General features: G+C 37.1%; 1 protein-coding gene across 1 annotated transcript in view; it reads right to left on the reverse strand.

Moving 5' to 3' along the window:
- LOC107659620 (protein NLRC5-like) overlaps positions 1-18388 on the reverse strand; it is a 106291-nt gene that overhangs the window by 83430 nt on the left and 4473 nt on the right. The window contains 18 exon segments of the mRNA XM_016448639.1: positions 2363-2536; positions 2757-2930; positions 4354-4527; positions 4628-4801; positions 5299-5463; positions 5621-5686; positions 5688-5792; positions 6490-6660; positions 6759-6932; positions 9097-9267; positions 9416-9589; positions 9920-10093; positions 10365-10529; positions 10675-10845; positions 11919-12092; positions 16206-16376; positions 16758-16928; positions 17478-18336. Coding sequence (XP_016304125.1) covers positions 2363-2536; positions 2757-2930; positions 4354-4527; positions 4628-4801; positions 5299-5463; positions 5621-5686; positions 5688-5792; positions 6490-6660; positions 6759-6932; positions 9097-9267; positions 9416-9589; positions 9920-10093; positions 10365-10529; positions 10675-10845; positions 11919-12092; positions 16206-16376; positions 16758-16928; positions 17478-18336 — 3607 coding nt within the window.

The following is an 18388-nucleotide window of genomic DNA, read 5'->3' on the forward strand; positions in this document are numbered from 1 at the left end:
GGGGGGGGGCGAGGCTCTATGGTATCGAGCTTATATGTATATATCCCTGCAAATGACCATAATTAAAAGACATCTCTCAGAATTTTAAGAGTGACAAAGTCTCTTAAAACATCTTCATACTCTTAAAAACAATATCTGTGACACTCAACACTCACGTATGATCAAGCGCTAATGAAAACTCACCAAGAGCTGATGATTGTCTAATAGGCTATATTGTGGATCACAAAAGGCTATATTTGATCCGCTCATGCTACTTTTCCAAATTTACTTGAAGTAGTGCTTTCATTCTGGCTTTGGCAGTACATAAAGGTAAATTTCTGTAATAGCACCATGTTTCTCTAACAAAATTTAGTAGGACCTACTTTGTTTTCCCATTTTCCAGTCCTTGAATCCGTGTGTCTGAAATTCAAGTACTTAAAAGAAGCATGGGCACCCTGACATTAATAAAACAGACATGTAGATCTTTACAGCTTAATAAAACAAGCACAAAATACACCATTAAAATGCAAAAGCACTCAATAAAACAATACGCTGTCAAGAATGAACTAATTAATAAAAACATGTATTTAAAGGGGTCATATGATGCTGTTTTAAAGATCATTATTTTGTGTATTTGGTGTAACAGAATATGTTGACATGCTTTAATGTTCAAAAAACACATTATTTTTCAAATACTGTACATTATTGTAAGTCCTCTATGCCCCGCCTCTCTCAAACACGTCGTTTTCAACAAAGCCCCCTCCTTTGACAAGCGCAGTCTGCTCTGATTGGCCAGCTGACCCAGTGCATTGTGATTGGCCAAACACCACAAGTACGCGATAATAATAATAACAATAACGCCTACTATCATCTTTCATTTTATATCTGGCTTAGATATATTTCAGCCCTTTTGTTCTATTTCTCTTTGCTCTAATGCTGCTATATTTCATTTGTAATTTGTTCCACCTTTATGCATTAGGAATTATGTAAATAGCAACACATTAAATCTACAACAATAAATTTTGCATTTGTTAAATGCTGTAGGTTTAGCTGTTGGTTTTGAATAGTTTATATTTATGAATTGTTGTTCCCATTCTAAAAGCCATACAAATACATATTTTCATTTTTGTGGTCCCTCATCCGATGGTGTCTGGTCCAGTCCTGTTGATTTCACAATGTAAAACCATCCACCAACATGATTTAGACCAGCTCTGAACAGGTGCTGTTCACTGTCTAGGCTGTTAAAGAGAAATCAAAAGAGAAAATAACCAGTGTTGGCTGTAATAAGTTGAATATTACAGAATTTCAATTACTTTTTTTGAATAACAAGAAGTGTAACAGATCACACTAATATTAAACGTCTGTAATCTTATTAGTTATCATGTTAATATGACATGACAAAAGATGTTTACTCGCCTCAGGTTACAGCTGGAGTCTTTAAGCGCTTTACTGAGCTGCTTCCTTGAGTTTCCTATTTTATTCTTTTTCAGATCAAGTTCTTTTAAAAAATGCAAAGCTTTCGTCTTAGCCAAAGGCTGAGCCAAACAAGCAACATCCGTAATGCCACAGTCATTTAGGCTAGAAAAAGACAGAGGAAGAGACTTTCACTTTAACCCAGAGTTTTAAATCAACTGCAATTATATTTACCTTTGTTCAACAAAATTTCAGAAGTGAAATCAATTATTTAAATGGGAATCTAATCTGCTGAGTGTCTCAAGATTTCACTACAATAATAAGTAACCTGGTCTAAAAAATTGTATCTTTTTGGGGGGAGATTTTGGCTTTTTGGATTTCAAGACAAATTATCACAACAAAACCATTTACAGACTAATGACTTGTACTGCTTTTAAAATAATGATTTCTCTCTGAAACACCTTAACGGGACTTAGTTCTAGTTTTCTATTACATTCTGCCAAAAATATGATTGTTTGCCATTTTCATTCCTTGAAATGTTACTTGTCCCTTTAAAAAAATGAACATCATGTCATTCAAGGACCAAATGACCATCTCATCACTGAATTAAAAAAAGAGAATTTTATGTCCTCAAAATTCATGTCATGAAGAAGAAAAAAAAACATCAATATGCATCCTGAAATAAAAAGTGAAATATTTAAGTGATATTGAGTGTAAGGTGTTTTGGTTTAAACGGTTTACATAACTAAGTATTTTGATTCTTGTAGATCAGGTTTGTCCAATCCTGCTCCTGGAGGGCCACTATGTCCTTTAGTTGGACATTTTGGTTTCAACTCTAATTAAACACACCAGAAGCAGATAATCAAATATCTTCAAGATTACAGCAGGCAGGTGTGTTGGAGCAGGTTGGAGCTAAACTCTGCAAAATGTTGGCCTCCAGGAGCACCTCTAATGAACAAAAGCTTCTTACCTCAATCTCTCCAGTTTACAGTCTAAATTCTTCAGTACATCACATAAGTGCTTCACTCCTTTGTTTTTTACTTTATTCCCACTAAGATCCAGTTCTCTCAGGTGTGATGGGTTTGATTTCAGAGCTGAAGTCAGAGCAGAACAACCTTCATCTGTTATATCACAGTATCTTAACCTAAAACAGGGGAAATGAGAAAAACAAACCTCTTATTCCATAATGGTATATCATCTTCATGGAAAACAGAGTAAGGTGAATTCAACAAACTCATCTGAAATTACGTCATATCCATATGTTCTTAAGTTTTACTTCAAGTATATCAGGGCCTTAAAACGTCAGGTTAAACCTGTTGAAGTGATTTTGAGCATTTTGATTCTTGTATGTGAATGTTATTAACCTCAGTCTCTCCAGTTTACAGTGTGAATCCTTCAGTATGTCACACAAGTGATTCACTCCTGTGTTTTTCATTTGATTCTCACTGAGGTCCAGCTCTCTTAGGTGTGATGGGTTTGAACACAGACCTAGAATCAGGATGAGACACTGTTTCTCTGTAATACTGCATCCACACAGACTGAAGACAGGAAGAGAAAAAGCAATGAATCACATCAATGTTCAGTTCATGTGTGAGTTAAATACATAATGGATAAATGCCATACAGTCACTGATACAACAGCAACAATCTGAAAAACGTAATTGTATAATCATAAGCCAATACAGGATAAGTTGAATTTGATGATACTAGCATCTCTGGAACCATCTTCACTTAGACAAAAAAACAACAACTACATTATTCATGTAAATTAAGATACAGGATCAACTATATAACAATAAAAAAATTTACAAGGAAATTTGGTACATGAATCAAATTTGGTTGAGTGTAGTTTACCATCACTAAATACAAATTTTGCTTAAAGGGGTCATATGATGAGGCTAAAAATAACATTATTTTGTGTATTTGGTGTAATGAAATGTGTTTATGCGGTTTAAGGTTCAAAAAAGACATTATTTTCCACATACTGTACATTATTGTTTCTCCTCTATGCCCCGCCTTTCTGAAATGCGTCGATTTTTACAAAGCTCATCGGTCTGAAAAGCTGGCCTAGAGTGAGCGGCGGCGGGGGGCTAGAGTGAGCAGAGGCGGCGGGCTTGAGATTGGCGCGGCTGGCGGATTCGACGAAGGAGCGTCCGGAGGGCTTGCGGCAACCACATGTGACGACCCCGGGCTGGACTCCGCTTCATCCACGGTGAAAGCTGATCCGGCAATCCACAGCGGAAAGTTGTAGTATTTCCTCAGCGACCAGCACGGATCAGCTCTAGGCATGACGAAGCAGATATCGTCATCTTTTTTTGAAGGCCAAACAAAGTAGTTTCGCTTTCACAACGAAACACACAGCGCCTTCACGACATGGCGGCGGCAACAACAATACTACGGCGAGAAAAAAAGTTACGCCTTCTTTCTTTGCATGAACATTTGGGCGGGGTTATGCAAATCTTCCCACATAGTGACGTAGATATGTGGGGGCGTGTTAGAATGAGCTGTTTTAGGTAGGAGTGTCTGACTCTTAACTTTTATAAAGAATATCTCTTTGGATTTGAGACTTTAGTCTTTGCAACTTTACAGATCTTCTTTATGCACCAAGAGCTTGTAACACTCCAAAGAGAAAGGAAAAATTGAAATCGCATCATATGACCCCTTTAATAAAAGTAGATGCAGTCAAAAGTTCTATTAGTGCTGGAAAACCATGTAACTCTGCCAAAATAATCTAATGTCATTCATGTTAGACTGTTTTAGTCTATTGCCACTTCTTTCTCATTTCACAGTAAAGATTTGTCCCATTTTAGCATATGAAACAATTTTAAACAAATTTTTGTCACAAAGTTTCAGAGTTTAAAGTTCTTGCTACTGACACACACACTGAATCATCAAACCATCAGCTAACAGCATAATAAACTTTCATCATGCTGTAACTGCTGTACAGTATAATGTTACTAACTCTAGTTTCTCCAGCTTGCATTGTGGGTTCCTGAGTAGATCACAGAGGTGTTTCACTCCAGAATCTCCTAGTTGATTTCCACTGAGGTTCAGTTCTCTCAGGTGTGATGGGTTTGATTTCAGGGCTGAAGTCACAGCAGAACAACCTTCATCTGTCACATCACAGCATCCTAACCTACATTGGGAGAAATATGATCAAAGAACAAACATTTTTCATTCTGTCTTAGTCAAACACAAAAACAATTGTTTCTTTCATGCATGTAAATGTTCCTCACCTCAATCTCTCCAGTTTACAGTGTGAATCCTTCAGTACGTCACATAAGTGATTCACTCCTGTGTTTTTTAGTTCATTTTCACTGAGGTCCAGTTCTCGCAGGTGTGAAAGGTTTGAACGCAGAGCTGAACTTAGACTGAGACACTGTTTCTCTGTAATACTGCATCCACACAGACTGAAGATAAAAAGAAAAAGTGAAATGATCTTATTGAAGAGCTACAGACTTTTAGTTTAATTCACAGTCTAATTTGATGTGTAAAATTTTTTGATTTTATGCTTAGACGTTATACTTTGGATATTCAGATATTATACCTCTATTTTTTGATAACATTTTTTGCAGTATAAGTTTTGCAGTAACGCTAACAGTCAGAGATTGCCATTCATTTTATTTTCTCTCTGTCTGTGTAGGAGTGTGTGGGGTTGAGTGAGAATGTTTTACACTCCTGATATTTTATGGTCTCACCATTTCTGTTTTTGTTTGTTCAACATTTTGGAGGATACATAGTTTTTATTCAACATATATTCAAAAGAAACATATATTGAAAAAGGCCTAGGAGTGTTAAACACCTAATATAAAGTATGATCATTGAGGAAATTCCAGAATGTGCAGTGCTATAAATGATGTAAGTCGTGTTGTCTTAAAATACACCTAAACAGTAAACTGGTACTAACGCTAGTATTTCCGGTTTGAATTCTGGGTTCTTCAGCAGAACACCAAGGTTTTCAACTCCTAGTTGATTTCCACTGAGGTCCAGCTCTCTCAGGTTTGATGGGTTTGGTTGCAAAGCTGAAGTTACAGCAGAACAACCTTCATCTGTCATATCACAGTATCTTAACCTACATTGAGAAAGAGAGCAGAAAATAAGACAGAAGCTAACTTCATAACAAAAATAGACAAAAGAAGAGAGATCATTTTTATTTCACCATATCACAAAAACGCACAAATAATGTGAAGACCTTTTCACAAATATGTGAACTCATGAATGTTCCTGACCTCAATCTCTCCAGTTTACAGTCTGAATCCTTCAGTACGTCACATAAGATCTTCACTCCTGTTTTGTAGTTTATTCTCACTCAGGTCCAGTTCTCTCAGGTGTGATGGGTTTGTTTTCAGAGCTGAAGTCAGGATGAGACACTGTTTCTCTGTAATACTGCATCCACACAGACTGAAGACAGAAAGAGAAAAGACAATGAATCACATCTATGATGACCCAATAAAGTTAAAAGTTTGGGTCTCATGACAGTAGTTTGCCATTTGAAAAGCACTTTGTAAGTAAATGCAGCTCAGAATTCAGCATCATAAAATGTATTTTTCAGAATATTCTACTGTAATTCTACAAACTGTAGAATTATTATTATTTAGAATTATTATATTATTGAAAAATAAAAAAAATATTTCAGCTCCCTCTACAGTAGCTGAAATAATTGTTGACTTGACTGAAAATACATTATTGATTTGTTTGGCCAACTAAAAAGTTTGATCCACAGTTTTCCACAGAGCTCTGGGTAGAAAGCAATCAAATTTTAAAGGGGTCATATGATGTTTTTTTAAAGATCATTATTTTGTGTATTTGGTGTAACAGAATATGTTGACATGCTTTAATGTTCAAAAAACACATTATTTTTCAAATACTGTACATTATTGTAGGTCCTATATGCCCCGCCTCTCTCAAATCTTATCTATGCACAATCAGCTTGTAACACTCCAAAGAGAAAGGACAACTTGAAATTGCATCATATGACCCCTTTAATACATAATTTTATTGTGTCTCTAAATCAGGCAAAAGAGAAAATAGTATTATCAACTACTGTAACATTACTATTAAAAGCAATTTAACATTTCAGAGCATGTAAAATACTCACGTCAGTGTGTTGAGTGTACAGTGTTTATCCTGCAGTAGAGCAGCGAGCCGCTTCATGTTTGAGTCTCCTAGTTCACGTTCACTCAGATTCAGTTCTCTCAAAAGTAACGGGTTTTTACCCACAATTCCTGTCACATACTGACAGGCTTCATCTGCAGCAGGACCCAAAAACCTGTAAAGGAGAAGATGATGCAGGATTCAATTCAGTTTGCAACTATTAAACTTAGAAAGTATAGAAAATATTGCTTAAAACACACTAAAATCACTCACCTCAGTGTCTTCAGTTGATAGTTTGGATCCTGAAGTAAATCACTGAGCTGCTTCACTCCTGATTGTCCAGGATCATTTCCTGTGAGATCCAGCTCTATCAGGTGTGAAGGGTTTGATCTCAGAGCTGAAGCCAGAGCTTTATAACCTTCTTCAGTGATACTGCAGTCTGAAAGTCTTTTAAATAGTTATCAAATTCATTACACAGAAGATAATTTTATTCCAAAAAACTTTAAATACATTTTATTTATTTTTCTCTATTGATCAGAGAAGAAAAACATATACTTCATATCTGGCAGAAACATTAAGGCCCATTCACAACAAGAACGATAACTATATGCATAAAGATGAAGTTCAAAATATAATTTTAAATTTAAAAGAACCATACCACAACTATAATAATAAAGATATAGATGAACAATATAGTTTGGATCACTTTCACAGTTAACAATTGAAAACATTCATTAGAAATATAAAAAAGTAATCTAAAAGTAACCAAACTTAATCAGTTATATTAATAAAGTAATTGAAATAATTACCCTACTTCCTACATTTTAAACAAGATAACTTGTAATCTGTAACCTATTGCATTTCCAAAGTAACCAAAGTTAACCAAAGTAATCCATAGTTATGCACTATCCACTCAACCGTGTAGTGTATGAATTATAGTATAAGGGTATTTTATCATCATTGGAGTCTGCTGCCCCTCCACCTCCACTACATAATTAAAGCTGCGATGGTTGAGTGCATGAAGCATCCAACATTACACATTATTTCATTTCATTAGAGTTAACATGAGTAGTGGAATAGTACACAAGTATGCAAATTGGGATGCACCTATAAACTGTGAAAAAAAAAAAAGATGGATGACGTGTCTACACTTCCTTCCACTATAGTGAAGTGAAGCCAAAACGTCCCAGTATGGCCGCTTAAATATGCCATAATAAACAAAATACTCACATCAGTGTATTGAGTTTACAGTGTTCATCCTGCAGTAGAGCAGCGAGTCGATTAACATTCGAGTCTCCTAGTTTGCGTTCACTTAGATTCAGCTCTCTCAGGAGTAACGGGTTTTTACCCACAATTCCAGTCACATACTGACAGGCTTCTTCTGCAGCAGGACCCAACAACCTGCAGACAGGAGAAGTACATTGACATTACCTGCCATATAATGACTTTTGTGAAAGTATGTGAAAGGGCCAGTAATCATTTCAAAGGTTTTCGTATGATCAACATTTTGACAAAACCAGTTTTAATGATAAAAATTATATTTTAAATGATAAGCCTCACATTGCAGTCTTCGATTTCTTTAGAAACAGAAAACGAATGAGTAACAAGCATAAGTGATTTCAAAATAAGTTTGTCTCGAACGCATGTTATTGCAGTTGAAGTCAGCTGAGCTGCCACCGCAGATGATTTCACACACAATGCACTCTTTCAGTCAGAACGTGTCCATGTCTTGTGACTGAGTGTGTGACAGAGAAAATTGGAGTGAAAATCATGCCATTTAGGGTGACAATGCATGCATTATAGAATTTGATATAGCAACTTTTCAAAAGCTGCTAAATTTGTTGCTAGTGCTTTTTGGAAAAAAAAAGTTGCTAGGATCATCTGAAAAGTTGCAAAATCGACCAACAAAATTGCTAAGTTGGCATCACTCGAGGTGGGTGCTCTCTGTGCATCTTTAAGTGTCTGGGGACAACATGGATCTCATAGTGCGCAAGATCAGGGGGAAAATAAAGAACTGCGCCGCAACATCCATCTTGTTCCCATGCATACTATGTTGCTGCAAATTTCTATTTTTCTTTATTTTTCTATTTTTAACATTAGTGGCATAAACAATTAAGCTGTCAAATAATAGCTAATTTTATTGAAAATCAATTACTAATCATCTTGACAACTGACATTACTACTAGTTTTAGTTCTGTTAGTTCTATTACACTTTATTATATCAAGAACACTCACCTCAGTGTCTTCAGCTGACAGTTTGGATCCTGTAGTAAATCATTGAGCTGCTTCACTCCTGATTGTCCAGGATCATTTCCTGTGAGATCCAGCTCTATCAGGTGTGAAGGGTTTAATCTCAGAGCTGAAGCCAGAGCTTTATATCCTTCTTCTGTGATACTGCAGTTAGAGAGTCTACAGAAAATAAAAACGTTAATTAAATGAACACTGTGGATCAAATTAATAACTGCACAATAGTCTGAATCATAAATGGACTAAATCACACTAGAGTTAAAGACATAATCACAATGCAAAGTATTTTTGAGCAGACTGAATGAATATATAGTATTCCAGTGATTGCTGGAGTTGAGTGTAGCTGCTGGTGAAATGTACTCACTTGAGTATCTTCAGCTCACACACAGGATTCTTCAGTCCCTCACAGATCTCTTTGACTCCTGAGTCCAGCAGACGGCTGTTGTTCAGGTTCATCTCTTTCAGGATGGTTTTTGAGAAGAGAACAGTAGCTAGAACTGAACAGCTTTTCTTTGTCCGCTTACAATTATTCAGCCTGAACACAAAATGAGCATTATTTATTATTCAGCACATATTCAACACACAACAGATCAACAGCTCTTCATATCTGCTCACACATGTGGCCAACAGTTTTTTACACTGAATAAACAGAAGATATAATGTATAAAATCATGTTCACTCACTTCATTTTCTCCACTTTACTATGAGAGTCCATCAAAAGAGCAGAGAGTTTCTCTCCATCCAGCTCTCCTAATTTATCGTCACTCAGATCCAGTTCTTTCAGTAATAATGGACTTTTACCCAGAACTTTAGTGAGATACTTACACGCTTCGAGTGCAGCAGCACTTTTCAGAAACCTAAAGGAATTATATTTTTATTAATTATTATTATTATATTCTTATTATGTTTTTTTAATATAATTTCATCTTAATTTTATGTATTGTGCATTTCTACAGTAGGATGTACTTATTTTCAAATTATTGAAGCAATTATTATTTTGTCATGACACTTGTATTGGAAATGAAATTCAGTGGTATGATTGTGTTGAAATTCTTAGTATTGAGAGTCTGTAAATTCCTCTTCCTGTCATTGCAGTTCCACAGTAGACCATTTGAGCCCTTTACCTAGCTTCATACAGTGGACTTCATGTCTTTCAATAAGTTCAAAAAATGTGACGTTTTAATCACCTGATAGTCTTCAATTGATAATGTCCATCCTGTAGTAAATCATTGAGCTGCTTCACTCCTGATGGTCCAGGATAATTTCCTGTGAGATCCAGCTCTATCAGGTGTGAAGGGTTTGATCTCAGAGCTGAAGCCAGAGCTTTATAACCTTCTTCTGTGATACTGCAGTTAGAGAGTCTACAGAAAAGTTCAAAATAAAATATCTTACATAATACAATTGAAACACGTAAAAACTTAACATTGTGTTGAGAAATAATTTTAAATTGTAAAAAAAAAAAAAAAGGTAAGGCAAAGAAGGTGAATAAAACGTTAGATTCAAAACAAACAAACAAACAACAACAACAACAAAAAAACATAAAACATTACTGCTAAAGAAGAAAAATATTTGCCATTTCTTTCGTTTTTTTAGCATTAAATATGGTTTAACACTATGATTTAAATCACTCACCTGAGTTTCTCCAGTGTGCAGTTTGTATTTTCTAATCCAAGTTTCTTCACTCCTGAATCCTGCAGATTATTGTTACTCATGTCAAGATCTTTCAGACTGGAGTTTGATCTCAGGACTGTAGCAAGAGCTGAACAGCTTTTCTCTGTTAGACCACACTTACGCAGACTAAAATATTAAACATGAGAGAGAGAATTTACAAACACAAAGTACTTGATGCCAACATTCAGTGAGTACTGAGAATTATTTTGTTTTAGTCATCTGATTTCTTTAAGATACTTTAAATTTGTAATAATAAATTAACAATACTCACGTCAGTGTCTTGAGTTTACAGTGTTTATCCTGCAGTAGAGCAGAGATCTGATTCACTTGTGTGTCTCCTAGTTCATGTTCACTCAGATTCAGCTCTCTCAGCATTAACGGGTTTTTACCCACAATTCCAGTCACATACTGACAGGCTTCATCTGCAGCAGGACCCAAAAACCTGCAGACAGGAGAAGTACATCGACATTACCTGCCATATTATGACTTGTTTTCAAATGCTTGTGACAGAGCCTTTAATAATTTGAAAGCTTTTAAAAATAACTTTTTCATGGTTTAAAGGATTAGTTCACTTCCACAATAAAAATGTCCTGATAATTTACTCTCCCCCGTGCCATCTACAATGTTCATGTCTTTCTGACTTCAGTCGCAAAGAAATTAAGGTTTTTGAAAGAAAATATTCCAGGATTTTTCTCCACATAGTGGACTTTTATGGTTCCCAATGGTTTGAACTTCCAAACTGCAGTTTCAATGCAGTTTCAAAGGGCTCTATACAATTCCAGCTGAGGAATAAGGGTCTTATCTAGCAAAACAATCATAATTTTAAGAAAAAAAAAAAAACGAATTTATATAATTTTTTAACCACAAATGCTCATCTTGCACTAGCTCAACCTCACACATTACATAATCACGCACGCGTGACATGCGCGAGCGTGCAAAGAAAGTCAGACGCCCTTTACAAAATAAGGTAAAATAACGATATCAGACGATTTTGAAGTTGGAGGAAAAAATGAGATGGAGTTTATTACCCTACTCTACCTTTCTGAACCGAAGTACACAGACGAAGAACTAACCACACGTGACTTTTCCAACGTGATTACGCAATATATGACGACGCGCATGCGCATCGCAGAGCTAGTGCAAGATGAGCATTTGTGGTTAAAAAGTATATAAATATTAATCTTTTTATGAAAATGACCGATCGTTTTGCTAAGTAAGACCCTTATTCCTCGGATGGGATCACTTAGAGACCTTTGAAGCTGCACTGATACTGCAATTTGAAAGTTCAAATCATTGGGAACCATTTAAGTCCACTAAATGGAGAAAAATCCTGGAATGTTTTCCTCAAAAAACTTAATTTCTTTGCAACTGAAGAAAGAAAGATATGAATATCTTGGATGACAAGGGGTGAGTATATTATCAGGAAATTTTTATTCTGGAAGTGATCTAATACTTTAATAATCTTTCAGCTAAAGTTTCAAAATTATTGGACTTCATTATTTTAATATCACTCACCTCAGTGTCTTCAGTTGATAGTTTGGATCCTGTAGTAAATCATTGAGCTGCTTCACTCCTGATTGTCCAGGATCATTTCCTGTGAGATCCAGCTCTATCAGGTGTGAAGGGTTTGATCTCAGAGCTGAAGCCAGAGCTAGATAACCTTCTTCAGTAATACTGCAATTTGAAAGTCTACAGAAAAGAGGTGTGTAACAATAATAATAATAATAATACTTTTATATAATAAATATTATTGAAAAACATTATTTTTATTATTAAAAATACTGTTAAAATACATATTGCTTTGTTAAAAAGCCAAGTTTAGAACTTTTTTTGCACCTCTTCAGGTTAGTGAAGAAAAAAATATTCATAAGTGCTGACATAAGAAGAATCTTACCTTTCTATTAGGTCTACTAGAGTCATTTTAAATTTGAACCAAAGATAATGTTTTGCGATTAAAATATTTTCATTTAATTTACATACCCAAGTTTTTCCAGTGTGCAGTTAATATTTTCTAGTCCATTCTGGAGTTTCTTCACTCCTGAATCCTGCAGTATGAACAGGAGAGAATTTACAAACACAAAGAACTTGATGCCAACATTCAGTGATCACTGAGGAGTATTCATTATAATGATATATTTAAGATACTTTAAATGTACCATAATAAATTAAAAAATACTCACTGAAGTGTTTTAAGTTTACAGTGTTTATCCTGAAGTAGAGCAGAGATCTGATTCACTCGTGTGTCTCCTAGTTCATGTTCACTCAGATTCAGCTCTCTCAGCAGTAACGGGTTTTTACCCACAATTCCAGTCACATACTGACAGGCTTCATCTGCAGCAGGACTCAAAAACCTGGAGAAGAATGATGAAGCAGGATTCATTACATTTTAAAGATAAACTTGAATTTACTTTAAGAAACTGTATTAATTAAATATTTTTACAAATAACTTGCCTGCATCAATTACTTTGCATTATTGCTTCATGTCTCACCTCAGTGTCTTCAGTTGATAGTTTGGATCCTGTAGTAAATCACTGAGCTGCTTCACTCCTGATGCTCCAGGATCATTTCCTGTGAGATCCAGCTCTATCAGGTGTGAAGGGTTTGATCTCAGAGCTGAAGCCAGAGCTTTATAACCTTCTTCTGTTACATTACACTCAGAGAGTCTAGAACAGGTATTAAAATACAACATTCGGCTAAATAATCAATTATAAAAATAAATCAATTAAATAAATAAAATATATATATATATATTTTCAAACAGAAACTCATGACTGAATAGGGCTGTATGTTCACTTTTCATAGCACTGGTGCTGCAGAGGATGAAAGTTTTGTAGCACAGGCCACACAATTACAGCACAAGAATAAAACATTTGTTACCATCTCTGAAAACAACCACAAGAAGCGCAGTTTATCATTTAAATGGGCATGTGAAATTATTGTTCCATACATGGCACACAAAATCCAAATTTAACAAGAAACACATTTGCAAAATATTTATATATTAAATAACAGCAGGTTTGTTGTGCTAGTTTATCGGACAGCACAATTTGGGCAAACTGTTTTCCTATATCAATGTAAGGTTATATAATTATTAGCATCCTTAGATTTCACAGAAAACTGCAGGGTGACCTGTCACATGCAGGGGTTCTATAACTATAAATAATTAGAAAAGTCTAAGGCTTTGTTATAAAATTTTAAATGATTAAGTTAAAAAAAAAAAATCTGTGACAGTAATTTAATTTTTGTCAGGAATTCCTGTGCATCCCCTGAGAGGAAAAATAACTCCTATACACTTCCCTACACTGGAGAAAGATGTATGGATTAACATATTTATTTCAAATTTCTTTAGAGAGAAGTTATATTTTTCATATTTTTACCCAAAACAGGGTGTTATGAGTATTAGTGAGTAAATATGTGTAATGTAATGTCTGTTTTATTCATACTAGAAGCCAGAGGGCACCCTTACGCACAAACTCCACAAGTGAGACTCACAGAAGTAATTTAAAGGTGCAGTGTGTAATATTTAGGAGGATCTATTGACAGAAATGCAATATAATATGCATAACTATGTTTTCAGATGTGTATAAAGACCTTACACAATTAACTGTTTTGTTTTTATTAACTTAGAATGAGCAATTTATATCTACATACACCGCGGGTCCCCTTACATGAAAGTCGCAACCATGTTTGTACAGTAGCCCTTAAAGGACAAACTGAGCGCGTTTCGTCACTATGATGTTCTTGCGAATAAATCACTGACACAATGATGAACAAGTAACAATAATATTCGCAATAACATATCATTTTATTGAATAATTAAGTAAATATAATTCCTTGATTTACCTTTGTAAAGAAACCACATTGCTGGCTACTCTCGGCTGTCTCAGACTACGACATCTTAGTCCTGTATCGGCCACCGTAGTTTCTCTAAAGGGAGGGGTGAGCGGGGGACTGAGCCGTTGGTTGCAATTCGCAACCTCACCGCAAGATGCCGCTAAAATTTACACACTGCACCTTTAACTTATGATGTTGCAGGAAAACCTCTCAGGTTACGTATGTAATCCTGGTTCCTCGAGGGAACGAGACGCTGTGTCGGAAAACGCTAGGGGAACGCCTTCTGTGCCGCCGTCCCGAAGGCCAACTTCTGGAGGAGTGAATCTTGACCCCCAAAGGAGAGGGGAGATCAGAGGACTCGAGGCTATGGAATAGCATCCTGATCCACCACTTAGCATAAGCTTCCCTGGCCGGAGGCCTCGGCCTCAGCGCACCGCAGAGGAAAGGTGTAATAAGAGGGTGTCTTCCCACTGAATGGCCACCGAGAGGGGCGTGGTAGGCCGCAATGGCCGCCACGAAGACCTCTAGGGTGGAGTGGGTCAACCCTGCGGATAAACAGGCCTGCCAGAATTCCAGAACTGTACCAATCGGGCAGTTAGCTGGGTCGGGCTGGCGGTCTCCGCAGAAATACAGTTTCCTCATAGAGGGAGCTCTGGATGGAGGATAGTCTCAACAACCTCGGTTGAGAGACCGGAAGTTATGAGTTGTGCCTCCTCAGAGGCCACACCCACAGCTCCCACAGCTCCGGGCGGGGGCGTGCCCTCCGCCTGTGAGAGGAGATCTCTCCTGGCGGGAATCTCCCATAGAGCGCCGTCGAGGAGCGAAATCAGGCCCGAGACCCAACTCGGCCCGGCCAGAAAGGGGATACTAACAACAGACGGGTCCTGTCCCGGCGGACTCTCTCCAGAACTCCCGGGAGCAGAAAAATCGGAGGAAAGGCGTACAGACGAAGCCTCAGCCACGTCTGTACCATAGCATCCAGACCCAGTGGAGCTTGATGAGTCAGAGAGAACCAGAGGGGACAGTGAGGTATCATATGAGTCGCAACAGGTCCACCTGAGCCTGGCCAAACACTCTCCATATCTGCTTCACCACCTCGGGGTGAAGCATGGCCCCTGCCTCGACAGGATGTCTGCTCCCATATTGAGATGCCCAGGAATGTGAACTGCTCTCAGCGAGAAGAGTTTGCCCTGGGACCACACAAGTATCTGGTGCGCCAGTTTGTACAAAGGGCATGAACGCAGAACTCCCTTGTGGTTGATGTAAGAGACCACCGCTGTGTTGTCGGTGCGCACCAACACATGGTGACCTGGTCATGACGTCACCCGCCCGTGACGTCCCGCTCAGCTATTGGACTGATTTCACATGTGATTCAGAGCGTGGTCACAGAAGGCGTTCCCCTAGCGTTTTCCGAAGCAGCTCGAGTTCCTGAAGAGGAACCTAATATTGACTAGGGCATTCAGCTCTCGCTGCAGCTGAATAAAACGCAGATAGAGACTTTTAACTGATTACAAATGAAGAAAATAAACTTACAATTGCAACAATATATGGTTTATCCATGTTCGTCCATCCATCTTGGTTATTTTATAAGAATCAAGTATATTTATAATGCAATGCTAATCAACATAGCCTTTATCACTGCATAGAATACCATAAAATCATGTTTTCTACCTCATTCTCTGATACCTCATAAACACAAAAAGTAATTTAAAAAACTTGACTAATGTTATGAAGCGAATTTGGAGTGAAACCACGTCATTAAATATTCTGTGTTGGACAACAGGTTTGTAAACGGACTCACACACATTGCAAAACTGTATCGCACACATGTTACTGTGGTAAATTTATTCACCACACAGACTGTTTTTTTCTTAGTATGTGCAACATATATGTCACACTGTACAGCCCGGCTGAATATAAGCAAAACAAAAATCCTAGAGACCTTCAATATGTTACTCATCAACTCACCTGAGCTTCTCCAGTTTACAGTTCTCTTTCAGGCCATCAGAGAGCAGCTTCACTCCTGAATCCTGCAGATTATTATTGCTCAGGTCAAGATCTTTCAGACTGCTGGAGTCCAAACGGAGAACTGAAGCCAGAGCTGAACAGCTTTTCACTGTTAGATCACACTTACTGAGCCTGAAAATAAACAGCTTGTCAATATGTATAGATTCTAAAATGTAGAAAATGTACAATACATGCTCCTGAAGGGCCCCCCAAAAAAGTTGTTCAGTCTGTACCACAATTAACACATACTAATATGACCTATGTTACCAACTGGCATTATTTTCAAATAATTTTTTTGCGACCACTTGTGTTAAGATTTTGTTGAGACACTCCCCTGTTATCTATCTCCAGGAACAGGGTTGGGAAACACTGCTCTACATGACTTTCACAGGAGCATTAGTTATTAGACTTTACATTAACTTAATTGACAGTATGTTAATACATTATATTAACACATCTGGTAAAGAATATGTCAAACAAATCTCACTTTTTGTCTGTGGTCTTACAACATACCTCAGTATCTCTAATTTACAATTTATACTTTTCAGTCCAATGCAGAGTTTCTTCACTCCTGAATCCTGTAGGTTATTATTGTTCATGTTGAGCTCTTTCAGATTGGAGTCTGATACAAGAACTGGAGCCAGAGCTAAACAGCTTCTGTCTGTTAAGTCACAATCATTTAACCTACAACAGGAAAATACCAACAAACAAACTGAAATTGAATACATACAATATATTTGCTAAATACAAATATTAATCATTCACATTTGCGTGGTTACGTCATGTCCGTAAACAGAAATAAGAAGACCTGGCTACAACATGGCAAGTGTGTGGAGCATTTGTTGCTTGGTCTTTTAACAGTTACTTAGAAATTAAACCTGTCTTCTCAATGGCTGCATTTAATCAATGCAGTTCTAAATGGCAATCATTGTTAAGCTAGTTATCATTAGAGCATTTGTTTGCTTGATTTAGATAAGTACCAAGCTTTCATTTTTGTTGTTTTTTGTCAAGTTTTGCTATGGTCAGTGAGGTAAATTGCACTTATTTTCTGCTAGCTACTAAGAAAGAGCAATTCCACTCTGTGATCTGATCTGACTGAGCAAGCATTAGAGCTAACTGATACATAAAGGATATATTATGTATGTATATAGATATTAAAGATGCATTGTATAGATTCAGAACTAACTATAGGTGACTTAATGTACTTTTCAAATGAGTGCAAAAATGACTTACAAAGCTCTTTTGGAGGTTTTGACAACTTCCAAAAGTCTAAAGAAACACTCGTCTGATTTCTTGAATTTCTGTAGATCAAACTCCTCCAGCTCTTCCTCTGACGTCAACAACACAAAGGCCACAGCAGACCACTGGGCAGGAGAAAGATCAGAAGATGAGAGACTTCCTTTGTTAAGTTGGCTTTGAATCTCTTTCACCAGAGTTTGGTCGTTCAGTTCATTCAGGCAATGAAACAGATTGATGGATCTCTCTGGAGATAGATTAGAGTCTAATTTCTGCTTGATGTACTGAACTATTTCCTTGTAGCTCTGGTCATTGCTGTCTTGCTGAGTTAACAGACCTCTTAAAAGTGGACGACTGGACTCAAGTGACAGACCGAGGAGGAATCGAAGAAAAAGGTCCAGGTGTCCACTGTCACTCTCAAGTGCCTTGTCCACTGCAGTCTTGAGCAAATCAGTCAAGGTTTCACTTTTGTTTTCCTTTTCTGTGGAGTCTTGATCAAAGACACTTTGGTTGTTGATGTCTAGAAACAGATGTGCATAAAGGGCTGCAATGAACTCTTGAATGCTCAAGTGAACAAAGCAGTACATGGTACCAAGAATGATCCCTGTATCCTCCTTAAAGATCTGGGTACACATGCCTGAATACACTGATGCTTTAGAGACGTCAATACCACAGGCTTCCAGATCTGTGTCATAGAAGATCAGGTTGTTTCTTTCCAGCTGATGAAATGCCAGTTTTCCCAGTGAAAGGATGGTATCTTTATCCCAGGAAACATCATACTTCCGTCTGCTCTGCTGGATCTGAAAGCGGAGAAAGTGTGTGTACATTTGTGTCAGAGTCTTGGGAGTGTCTTCAGCATTTGAAGCATCAACAATCTTGGCATTTTTCATATAATTTTTTCTTTTCAT

Source organism: Sinocyclocheilus anshuiensis, unplaced genomic scaffold (assembly GCF_001515605.1).
Source record: "Sinocyclocheilus anshuiensis isolate Anshui unplaced genomic scaffold, SAMN03320099.WGS_v1.1 scaffold1361, whole genome shotgun sequence".
NCBI classification, from domain to species: domain Eukaryota; kingdom Metazoa; phylum Chordata; class Actinopteri; order Cypriniformes; family Cyprinidae; genus Sinocyclocheilus; species Sinocyclocheilus anshuiensis.